Source organism: Sorex araneus, chromosome X (genome assembly GCF_027595985.1).
Source record: "Sorex araneus isolate mSorAra2 chromosome X, mSorAra2.pri, whole genome shotgun sequence".
NCBI classification, from domain to species: domain Eukaryota; kingdom Metazoa; phylum Chordata; class Mammalia; order Eulipotyphla; family Soricidae; genus Sorex; species Sorex araneus.
In genome coordinates, this window is record NC_073313.1 from 30,293,258 (window position 1) to 30,306,500 (window position 13,243).

Here is a 13,243-nt window from a genome sequence, read left to right on the forward strand (position 1 = left end):
GGGGAGATAGTATAGCAGGTAGGGCATTTTTCTTGCATGTGGTCAACCCAAATTCAATCTTCAGCACCTCCGCACCTCATAAGGTCCCCTAAGCCCTACCGTGAGTGACCCAGAGTGCAGAGCCAGGAGTAATCCCTGAGAACTGGCAGGTGTGACCCTCAAAACAAACCAAAGATCAAACATAAATATTCCACAAGGGGTTTTATGTTTAATATTATTTGTTTAAATATTTAAATATTGATGAAATATTTTGTGCTAAAAATTAGTAACAAAAGACAGTACTTGAAACTTCACTTTGCCTCTTAAAAGCTGGTAGCCATTTTTGAGTCAATAATCAAGGCTACTGTATACAGAATCAAAGTCCACAAGGAATCCTGACTTGAAGACCATGCAGCATAAACACAGATAAGCCAAAAGGTGATGGCCCTAGTAAGTCATCTTAGAAATACTAGGAAATAATTTATTCATGAGTGATTCTTATACAATGGACATAATTAAGATAATGCTATTACTTATAACCAGTAAAGCTTCCGTTATGCTTCTTGGATAATAGGACTTTTATCTAGTATACTTTGTGAGACTGTAGATTCTTTCTAAGCCTTTCCATGCAAATGTAATGTATAATCACTTATGCACAATTTATTCATTACTAACTCATAGCTTAGCTCTCAAAATTACAGGCTTTTGCCATTATAGTTTATGAAAGAGGGTCACAGTGTGCTTAAGTTTAGAGTATTCATTTGCAAGATATAGCATACCACATCACTGAAGTACCTATGACCTTCCAACCCTGTTCCTATGTCAGCTATGATCAGTTCTTCCACCTTCTGGCTCCACACCATCTGTGGATTGGTGGTTATGGCTTTAATGCATACTAGTACCTCATCTTACCACCACAAACATGCCCTATATTCTCCCCCTATGCATGTGCGTTATTTCCGGTCCACTTCATCATTCTCTACACGACCCCCCCCCCACCCACTACCCAATCTGGTGTCTTCTTGAAATCTTTCCTCTATACTTTCAGGTCATAGAGCTTTCAGGTTCCTATAGAATTTTATTAGAATTTAATCAAATTGAAAGAGCTTACTGCAGTGCCAATAAATAGGTTGCTAGATCCTCATTTACTGTTCTTCAAATAGAACCTTTCCTTGAAAGTCTCCTTGGTGACTCGAAGCTGCAATAGGTTCTTTAAGGTTCACGTCCTACTTCCCATTTTCTGTCTCCACTTGGAAGCTGCAATATAGTAAAACTAGTATGTTTAGGAATATTTCCATCCTCTACACCAGACAGAGGCATGGGAAAATGAAGTGTTTGCAAAGTGGCATATACTGAAATAAGCCTTACTTTCTGCAGGCATTTAATTCACCTCCACATGGTTTTTTTAAGTCATGGATACTGGATACTCATGATAATTTTTAGTTATCCCATCTGCATTCATCGTTATGGGTCTCTTCTGAGAAGCATATCACGCATCAAAAGGAGCTAATTACCAGAGAGTATCATTAATTTTACATCTAACAAAAATCTCAAATATTTATTCTCATGAATTGTTTAGTAATTAGCATTACTACTTTAGCAAGTGTTGGTTTTCTTAAGTTACAAAATTATTCCTTATATAGTAAAAATGTTTAATAATACTTAGGAAAGATATCCTGGGTTTATAGTTCCATTACATTCCCATTCAAAGAATTCTTTATCTATTACCTACCTTCAGAGTTGAGAAACTCTTATCTGCCTATAACATTGTATCATTATCAACATTACCCTATAATATCATGCTTTAAGAAAAGCAAATAACCTTTGTAATATCTTTTCCAATAAAGCATAACCTCAATCTAATCATGTGAAAGCATCAGTCAAAGCCAAATGCAAGGACCTTCTATAAAATAACTGACCGGTCTTATTCAAAATCTTAAAAGAAACTATTATTCCATTAAACAAACTGTCAAAAACACACAATATAAATTTGATAAAGATTGAAAACATATTGTTTTAGAAGGATGTTTCATTAAATCAATGAAGTGATCAAATGCCAGTTTGCCTGATATGAGTTTACAAACAATTTTATAATACATTTCAATCACTTCTCTCCACAGGCGACTCAGCTAATCTAACCTGCAGAGCATTCTTTGGGTACAGTGGAGATGTCAGCCCTTTAATCTACTGGATGAAAGGAGAAAAGTTTATCGAAGATCTGGATGAAACTCGAGTTTGGGAAAGTGACATTAGGTAAAATTATGTTTTGCTTTTTAGATGGTAGAATCAAGATTTACATCTGCTCTGCTCTATTAGCAAATAAAAAGTGAGCTAAAAAAAAGATGTGCTTTCTTGGTCTCACTATTATAATAAAAAATCCCACAATACTTAATGACAAATAGGTAAACACTGTTAAGAGATATACTATGAAAATACAAAACATGAACATTATTTGCAAAGGAGTCAAGAAAAATATAAAAGGTTTTCACTTAGGAACATATTTAGTGTGAGACAGACAGAACAAAAACTATGGAAAATGTGATCTTCTGTTTTTTGATTATAAGAATTCTTCTTTTGAGAAAAATATCAACAAAGTACTAGAAATTAACGAATAAAATGTCTGTCATTTTTTAGATGTTCTCACATATTTAAGTTATTATGTTATCTATAAAACACTTGACAGGAATGATTAAAGGACAGACAAAATGTCTTTATCGTCTGTTTTAGTTTGACTTTAATATCTAAATATTTGTACAACTGGAAAGATAGAAGACAACTACTAAAAATGTCAACAATTTTAAGGACATAATTCTCAAGCTTCTTTGTGAAAAATAATCAAATTTACTTAAAGACTTCAGGTATTCCAGTACCATGCTGTTTAAGGCAGCTCAGATAGAGAAGGGAATACCAGGTAAAGTGTGGTTTGAGGACATGCTGGGGAAGAGAGATGCACGATGAAAGTAGACTATAGATCAAACACGATGGCCACTCAATACCTCTATTGCAAACCACAACACCCAAAAACGGAGAGAGAACAAAAGGGAATGCCCTGCCACAGAGGTAGGGCAGGGGTGGAGGGGATTGGGTGGGGATGTGGGAGGGATACTGAGATCAGCGGTGGTGGAGAATGGGCACTGGTGGAGTGATGGGTACTCCAGAACTGTGTGACTGAAACAAAAGCACGAAAAGTTTTAAGTCTGTAACTGTATCTCACGATGATTCATTAATAAAAAATTTAATTAAAAAATTCAGGTATTCTGTTATCACTAAAATCTAGCTTCAACATACTTACTTTTACTCATGATAGAATTATCATAAATGAAGATATTAATAATAAATCATAAATGAATAAAAATGCTTGTATTTGTAACCACTCTCCCATCTGAAGGTTGCATATATCTATCTATCTATCTATCTTGCATATATATTTGCATTTATTACATTTTTTCCCTGTGTGGCAATAAACACACAAGAATATTCCATTCCCACTGAGCTCCAAAGTGGCAAGCTGGGTAATTCTCCAACGGAAACTAAGATGTGCATTTACCATTTTCTATATTTAAAACTTTACTTTTATCTTAAAATACTATAGCTTAAGACAACAAACTTAACTATTCCCCCTCTTTTTGTGGGTGCTCAAGGAAGTTTATTATAAAGTTATTTTTAAATCAATTCTCCATTAGAAAGTATTCTATAATGGCAACCCCCTCCCCAAAAGGTTGGAGGTTGGACATGGAAACATTGACACTTCTCATATACTTTGAACAATTTCTAAAATCTCCGACAGAAAGGTTAGTGAGCATTTACAATTCATTCTAAATATTAGAATTACACTTTATAAGAACACTTAGTCTACTGATTTATTGTTTCTTATTTCTTTTAAAATTGGCAAATGATTTACATCATTAAAAAAATAAGGTTGGAGATTTCCACTGAAATGTCAAAATATCTCAAAGATTTTCTTTTTTTCTTTTAATTAACCTGAGATATAATTAGTCCTCCAGCCTAAGACATTATTATAATTTCTTATCTCACCTTTATATATTTCTTCTTAAAGGAAAAGCAATTTATAAACTTTTCTTCAAGGTCACTCTCACCTCTTTATTATGACAGTGTGATTGTCCTGCTAAGAGAGATAATTAACTGCAACTTCATTAGCATCTACAAAGACATGCTTCCTCATTAGAAGTGAAGAAGGAAAGGGCATGATATAATTTAATTAAGATAGCATCAATCCATAGCCAAATTTGAAGCACAGATGCTGCAGGTATTTTTCACCTCAGATTCATCAGGTTTTTTTTCATTCTGTTTCATGTATATGTATGTTTATGTGGGATTTGGGGGTTTTATTTTGTTTTATATTTTAGGATTCTTAAGGATCATCTTGGGGAACAGGAAGTTTCCATCTCATTAATTGTAGACTCTGTAGAAGAAGGCGACTTGGGAAATTACTCCTGTTATGTTGAAAATGGAAATGGACGTCGACATGCCAGTGTTCTCCTTCACAAACGGGGTGAGTGTGACCTTCCAAACTTGACTAGCCAATGGAACAGAATGGGTGGGAAATGAATCAGAAGAAAATTAAATCTGGTCCTATACACAAAAGTACTTAAAATAAAATAATCACATTAGCATGAAGACCATCAGCAAGACAGTACATAGTGCAGGGTTCACCAGATCAGGCTGCTCAAGTTTGAATTCCTACCTCTGCTTTAATGAGACCACCTACATAAATTAATCACAGTATTCAACTTCCTTCCACTTCAGTTTCCTAATATATGAAATGGCAAAAATGATAGTATCAACTGTTCATTGTTTATAAAGGATGAAAGAATAAAAGATATGTGAAAAGCTTAACACAGAGCAGAGCTTGCACATGGAATGTGTTTTGCTAAATGGTATTCGTTATATTAGAAACAGAGAAACACATTTAAAATAACCAGGATATTTTAATTCAAAGATTATGTTCCTTATTGAAAGGTTGTTCTGTTAGTAGATGAAGCATCAATGATGGATTCCCCATTGCAGCACTTCCTGACATATTTTTCAGCCTTGAATAACTTCCACATGTGTAATATCCTCCCGTGAGTAATAATAATGCATTAATTATGCATTAACGAATTATTATTCAGTTATTATCCATTAATAACAATCCAAGTAACATAGGCTATGGTTCAGTGCAACCATCTGTTATACTAAATCCAATTCCTCAGCAGCTCCAACATCTTATCCATAGGGTTAAATATGTTTATAAATATCCATTATGTTGTTTGAAGTTAGAGATCATTATGAACTTTGAAGCTTGCTTTTGAGTTTTTTAAAGTTTTCATATACATTACTCGAGAATGATGTACTTTTTCTTCAAATAATGCTGTGAAAATTTACTATTGTTTGAAAAGGTATACTTGATCTCTTAGCAAATATAAAAAGATTTTAATTGCATAGCTTGTGTTTAATCTTTGAGGTTAAGGAAAGAGAAAATTGAAAACTGTTTTCTCCCCCACAAACATGTTATTGGCCATTATATTCCCCATGAGTGATGTTACTGAAAGCTAGTCAGATAAAATCTCGTGCTAAGATGACTACTATATTAAGATGTTTGACTTTTGTGAGACGTGAACAGAGAGGAAAGGAAAGCTGCACCTAGCAGTGAGACGGGCTCTTCTGTCGCTTCATGAATATGTTCAGTACCTGAAGGGATTTAAACTAGAAATATTGACACATATAAAATAGCAAACATAGTTTCTCAGGGTGGGAGACAGCTTTAAATTTATGTAGCCAAACTTAGTATTTAATATCTTCCCAAGAGAATCATCCTAATATTCTCTCTAAAGGAAGTCTATTCTATCTTTGGAAAACCGATTAGAAAGTGTTTCCATGTTTACAGAGACTACTTCATTCCAAGAGGAATGGGAGGTAGAGAAAAAATAAAAAGAAGTGTTACTGCCGAGAGAAGAATGGTATAAGATATGAACACATGTACTTATAATACAGTCTGTAAACATGAACAAATTTTGATGCTGTGCCTACACTATACCAGATATTTATCATATGCCAAAGTATTCTAGACTTGGGGCTAGAATGATAGTACAACATGTAGGGCATTTGCCTCGCACGGGGCCGACTCATGTTCAATCATTGATAGCCCATATGGATCCCTGAGCCCACCAGGAGGGATTCCTCCATCATAGAGCCAGGAGTAAGTTCTGAGTATCACTGTATGTTTCCCCAAACAAAGAACAAAAAAAAATAACAACAACCCCCACACACAGAGTATTCTAGATTCATAAATGTGCTTTAAGTTGGATAGTATTGGATAGTATTGGAGCTGGATAAGGCACTTGCCTCATATGCAGCCAACCAGGTTCAATCCCTGGCACCGCATATTATTCTCTAAGCAGTACCAGAAGTGATCCCTGAACACAGATCCAGGAGTAGCCCTGAGCAAATCCAGGTGTTGCCCGCAATAAACCAAAACATGACAATAAAATAAGGCTGTTAGAAAAGCACACTTGTCCAAAAATCAGTCAACATAATTCACCAAAGTAACACACTAAAAGAAAGAAAATAACCTCAATATATGGAAAACCCCCAAGTATGGTGACTTTTAAATTATTTGGAAGAGGGAAGTGCTGCAATCTGCATTTTATCTTAAAAAGATGTTCCAGCAATTCGACAATATCCAGAATTAATTTTTGGTTTGTAAGAGACATCCAGCAAACTTGGACTGGAAGGGACCTTCATTATTTTGATAAATGCATTGGCATTTGACGTAGATTTCATAAGTACAGTGTATATTTTCTTGGAAACCATTTCTGTTTTCCTGTATAGTTCTTCCTCCAAGTTCTAAACATTTAATTTATTTTCCACTAGACAGTCCTTCAAAAATAGGTAATAGTTATCCTGATCTTCCTTAGTCATTATTTCCCTAGTCTCAATAATTAGTTTCTTTTCTTCTGTTTTTATTTGTGTGGACAAAGTATCTCACCATTATGGTCACTCTCATTATGTTTTGGGGGGGCGGTAGTTCAGGGGGCATACCAGGCAATAATCATGAGTGACCCCTGGCTCTGCACAGGAATCACTCCTGGCCCTGGCAGGTCTCAGTGGGTTTATCTCAGGTTGGCTGCATGCACGGCAAACACTCTCTGACCCCCTCTCCCACATGTTTTAATTAGTGTAAATATTCCTCAAGTAGAAAGATCATGGAGAGAGGACATAGGGCACATACACAAATCTGTAAACTTCGACAATATGTATTGCTCTTTAGGACCATGTAGGATTGACAGTAGTGATAATAAAGAGAGGAAGACAAATTAATTCTAACCTAAGGGGGGTAAAACTATTAAACCTCACTTCTTGCAGACTTGAAAACAAGTCAGGAAGGGTCAAAAGCCTCTCAGCTACTTTCAGCAAGGGTAGCCTAAGGTTACAAAAATTTCCCAGATCATTAAAATAAATTACTGAAGAATCAAGGGTACTTGAATAAAATTTTCCTAAAACTGTTTCCCTAACTGTTACCCTAAACATGAAAAAAATATTGTGATCAATACTTAAATCTCCTACAATATTTTTTAAATGTGTACTTTTACCACCATTATTTTCTTCTTAGCAAAATAAAAACATGAAGAGACCAAAAGTACTTCAAAAGACCCTTAAAAAGATCATTTTCAGAGTAGGAGACTAACACCAAAGAATAGTAGTATATAATACAAGGAGGTTGGCTCCATGGCATAGAAGCTGGTCTCACATGCTGGGGTAAAGGCAGCCCGAATAGAGAAGGGAACACCAAGTAAAATGTGGTTTGAGATCCCGCTCGGGAAGGGAGATGCGTGCTGAAAGTAGAGTAGAGACTGAACACGATGGCCACTCAGTACCCCTAATGCAAACCACAACATCCAAAAGGATAGAGAGAACAAAGTGGAATACCCTGCCACAGAGGCAGGGTGGGGTGGGAGGGGACGGGATTGGAGGGTGGGAGGGATACTGGGTTCATTGGTGGTGGAGAATGGACACTGGTGGAGGGATGGGTTCTCGAGCATTCTATGAGGGAAATACAAGCATGAAGATGGGTAAATTTGTAACTATACTCTCACAGTGACTAATTAAAAAATAAATAAAATTTAAAATAAATAAATAACATAAAAAGAATAAAAAATTGTACACACTTCAAAAAAAAAAAAGATCATTTTCAAGGGAGCTGCAGCGAATAAGTCATCAATCTATAAAGGTAATGGATGGTATACAATGGATGCAATACCCTTCCATTAAGGGACTCCTTGTTTTGTGATCTATTCTGTATCTTTTCCCCACTGTTACATCTCACTTTTTGGGAAAAGAAAGACTTTTCTTTAACATTTGGCATAATTGTAAGTCGACCAGTCCTTCAAGTATAGGAAGGTTAAAACTCAGTACCTGTAACGTGATAGTTTGGGTTTTTTGTCAGTCCCCCAAAGAATCAAACTGCTATCATACTAGCAATTCTGTAATTTCATGTGAGTTGCTATATTACTCAGAAGACAAAAGCTCAGAGAAGAAACTGGAAGCTGTCACTAACAATTATATTTTTGCCATTGACTCATAAATCCCTTAACTTATTTTATAGACCTTCATAGTCTTTCTTTTACAAACCTCCCTAGATAAATCTTTAGAAGTATTTGATGAATACGGGTTTTTTGAGCCACAAATTGTTCATTCTCCTGACAGATAAACTTGCTAGGATACATCTTTACCAAAGTCACTGAGAGTTTTTTTCTCTTTCACTGATCATTATTGTTGACATCATAAAAATGACGACAGAGCCCCCGATCAGTGTATGGATTCCTTAAGACATTGTTTATATGTATATCATGGGTCTTCAATGCCAAGAGAATATTACAAAAAATAGTTCAGCTTGGATTGGGCTAAATTCTGGATGACCTATTGTCTTTCAAAAAATCTTAATCCCACAAAATCTGGTTGAAAATTTAATGGGAAATTTGATGACAGAAAGATCTTTATTAAGAATATTTAAAGTTTGGGTCGAAGAGATAATAAATCAGGTAAAGCAATTGGCTTGCATGTGGAAGACTGGGGTTCGAACCCCAGCAGCGCCTATGGTTTACTAAGCACCACGCAACTGATCTCTGAGAACAGAGCTAAGGATAAGCCCTAAGCACAGCCAGGTGTGTCCCCAAAATCCAAAACAAATCAATAAAAAATACTCAAAGTTGTTTATTCTTGGAGCCACGAGGGAAGGAAGTTGGACAGTTAAGATCTTGGAAAACCTACGATATAGATCACTTGTCACTTGTATCACTTGTTGACCCTTTGATCTTCGATTTGCTCGAGTGGGCACCAGTAACGACTCCATTTGTTGCTGTCACGTTCCAGTGCAGCCCAATGATATCTGCTCACTCCAGGAACAGGAAGAGCCTCAAATAGTTCATTCAGGGATTTGATGAAGAAATCTGACCATCTAGTTGGTGGTCAGCCAGGAGGTTTTCTGACGTCCCGTGGAATCCAGTTGGTAACAGCTCTAGTCCAGCTGTCATCTCTGAATCGCATTACAAGACCGGCCCATCTGATTTTTGATGCCTTGGCAAATGAGACAGTGTGCCTGATTCTTGACCGTCGATGGAGGTCAGAACCCCGGATTCCTTTTCTCACTTGAGTGAGACGTGATACTCCTAGTTTAGCTCTTTCAATTCCTCTTTGGTATATCTGAATAGCATTCTCATCCTGTTTGCATAGGGCCCAGGTCTCTGAGGCATATGTTAGTGCAGGAAGAATGGTGGAATCGAAAAGATATGCCCGGAGTCAGAGGTCCTTTGTTCTCTTAACCACTTCTTCGACACTCTTGAAGGCGTTCCACGCTGCTCTCTTCCTCCCGCGCAGTTCTGGCGCCAAGTCGTTCCGCATGTTGATTTCTCAACCCAGGTAAACATAGCTGCTGCATCCGGAGATGTTTGTTCCATTGAGCGCTATCAAAGCTTCAGGGACTAGTTCGTTTTTCATAAGCTGGCATCAGAAGCATCCATCGAGGACCTGATGGTGCAAGCGCAGAAAATCAAGTACGACATCATTGGTCTGACCGAAACGAGAAGATATCAATCACATCACACCATTTTCGACACTGGAGAAGAATTGTTCCTCAGAACATGCAACAACAGAGGCATGGGTAGCATCGATGTCCTTGTCAACACAAACTTGGCCATGAATATTGATTCATTCGAATGCCTAGCAACCCAAATTGGACGATTACGCTTAAATAGATGCGGCTCACTTCCTCCAGTTTCTACCTTCGTTGTCTACACACAAACTTCCAACTACGATGAAAAAGAAATTGAGAGGTTCTATATGTAACTGGAGAAGTTCTATAAAGAAGACCACACCTTCTACAAGATCATTGTTGGTGATTTTAATGCCAAGATAGGTCCAAGAAGTTCACCTAAAGAACTCCACATTGGTACCCATGGCCTATAATGGAACAATCAGGGTGAAAGACTGTCTGAATTCATCATGTCGACCAAGACCATCCATGGTAACTCACAGTTCCAGAAGGCCAAATCAAAACATTGGACATGGGAGTCTCCCGGTGGACAGTTCCACAATGAAATTGACCACATCATATTCAATTGAAGGTCTTGCCTGACCGATGTCCCTGTTGTCCCAAAATTCCAAACAGGATCGGGCCACCGTCTCCTTCATGCAAAATTCTACTTCACAAAGCGGGGAGAAAGGTCTGAAAAATTTAAGTCTAAGAAGGCAACTCCCAGAATGATCACCAACTGGGAGCTCTTTGGCACTATTGCAGCAACGTGGGAAGATGCTGTCCTTGACAACATCAATGAAGAATACGATCAACTGGTTCAGCACCTCCATGAACTGTACGAAAAATGCCGAGAGTGAGAAAGCCACAAACAGACGCCTGTCTTCGGAAACTCTCGAGCTCATTCGTCAACGTGGTTTGGCACGAGCCTCAAGCAACCACAAGCTAATGTCCGAGCTCACAAAGCTGTGCAGAGATGCGATAAAGGAAGACCTCAAAGAGAGGAGAGCAGCAGTGTTGGCCAGTGCAGCAGAAGCCAGGAAAAGTATTTGCAACGCTCACCTGTCCTTCTCCAACTGCAAGACCAAGATGACTGCCCTCTGATGTCCCGATGGATCTATCACATCTTCCAGAAAGGCAATGGAGAGGATTATTCACGACTTCTATTCGGATCGCTTTGACAGCCACGTCCACCTGCCCACATACCAAATTCCACAGGATGGATATGTCGTTCCCAATGTCCTCCCTTCTGAAATCCGACACGCCATTTCATTGGTAAAGAGGCGTACAGCACCTGGTCCAGACAAGGTCTGACCCGAACACCTGAAGAATCCGCCACCAGTATTCATCAATACACTGGCTCGGCTCTTTACATGCTACCTGTGTGAATGCAAGGTTCCGTCTCAGTGGAAAACCAGTAGGACTGTTCTGTTGTACAAGAAGGGAGACATCTACGACATCAGCAACTATCACCCAATCTGCCTGCTCTCTGTTGTCTACAGATTGTTCACTCGTGTCATCCTGAATAGAATAGGCAGAACACTAGGTGAAGGACAACCATGTGAACAAGCCGGGTTCCGAAGGGGATTCAGCATGATAGACCATATCCATACAGTGACCAAACTCATTGAAGTTTTGCGAGATTTAAGATGCCGCTCTGACGTTCATCGACTTAAAGAAGGCCTTCGATTCTATTGAGATTGAAGCAGTCTTCGAAGCCCTAGCAAAACAGGGCGTTCAAACTCAGTATATCAAAATCCTCCGCAAGCTGTATTGTGGATTCACCACCAGGATCTCATCATTCTACAGGGAAGTGATCATTGATGTAAAGAGAGGGGTGCGGCAGGGTGATACCATTTCACCGAAACTCTTCAGTGCCACCCTTGAGAACATCATGCAACAACTGGAATGGGAAGGAATGGGAGTGAAGATAGACGGTCAGCAATTACACCACCTCCGTTTCACTGATGACATCGTTCTCATAACGCCAAACATTAGCCAAGCGGCACAAATGCTGGCCGACTTCGACCAGGATTGTGTAAGGTCGAATTGCAGCTGAATCTCAACAAGACGATGCTCATGTAAAACAAACTAGTCCCTGAAAAACGATATAGATAGATTTCATAAATTATACAGAGCATTAGATTGTGTAGTGAGAGTGGAAAAGTGAAGGGAAGAGGCGTGGTGCCATATTATCCTGTATCTGTGCTGTTCTTTATCCCCTTATTGTAGTTCTTGACCCAAAAAGTTCAAAATTCACATTTTTGAAAGACCCTAAACACATTTTTGATAGGGTAGGGATGGTTCACACCTGCCAGTGCTCAAGAACTACTCCCGGTTCTAGACTTGGGTTTACTTCTGACAGTGTTCAGAGCACCACGTGGTGCTGGGGAATTGAACCCAGTCTCCTGCGTGCGAAGTCTGCATCCAGCGCCTGTAGCCAACTCTCCAGCCCACAGTTCACAGACACGTTGACGACTATGTTATTTCTTATCTACCTTATTGTCCATATATGATTGAAATCCAGGTTTAAGACTGAATTTTCACCCAGCCACTTTTGTTTCCATATCTCATTGCTGTTGCCTGACTCCACATGCATCAGACACTGACCTTTGGCTTTCCTTGAAAGCCTCACGGTTCCTATTCTCTCCATTTCTTATGTTTTCCATTTCCATCATATAGAAGTTCCCAGGTGGATACCCTGCAACACTGGGCTCTGACCTCAGCTTTAGCCACCCAAACACCCATTTGTCAGTCCTAAATTTAAGCTTTACCCTACTGTCCATGCTCTTAATTCACAATGTGGAAGTATGAGTATGTTTACGCTCTAGGGCATATCAGTGATGGTTAAGAGTGTGCAACCTAAAGCAAAGCTTTCTGTTCAAAACCAACTATTTCTTCTATTAAATTGTTCCTCCAGCCATCAAATTTCTCTTCTAGAAAATAGGAATAATAAAAGTACTAACATACAGAGCACAGTTCTGATTAAATAAATTAGCATATGTCAATGCTTATCACTATGTCTGACACATTTGTCACCCAATAAATGATTAGTAGCTATTACATGATTACTTCATTCCAACTATGTGACATATGGATAATTTAGAATGCAGAGCTGGTACCATAGTACAGTGGGTAGGGTGCTCATCTTGTACATGGTTGATCTCGGTTTGGTCCCCAGCACCCCATATGGTCCTCTATGCCCCTCCAGGAGTGATGCCTGAGTACAGAGCT

At 38.4% G+C, this 13,243-nt stretch overlaps 1 protein-coding gene across 2 annotated transcripts in view; it reads left to right on the forward strand.

Annotated features, from left to right (window-relative positions):
• IL1RAPL1 (interleukin 1 receptor accessory protein like 1) overlaps window positions 1-13,243 on the forward strand; it is a 1,407,730-nt gene that overhangs the window by 1,348,280 nt on the left and 46,207 nt on the right. For both annotated transcript variants that reach the window (XM_055120124.1, XM_004612439.2), the window contains 2 exons: window positions 2,100-2,232; window positions 4,347-4,492. In XM_055120124.1, coding sequence (XP_054976099.1) covers window positions 2,100-2,232; window positions 4,347-4,492 — 279 coding nt within the window. The remainder of the gene's footprint in view (window positions 1-2,099; window positions 2,233-4,346; window positions 4,493-13,243) is intronic.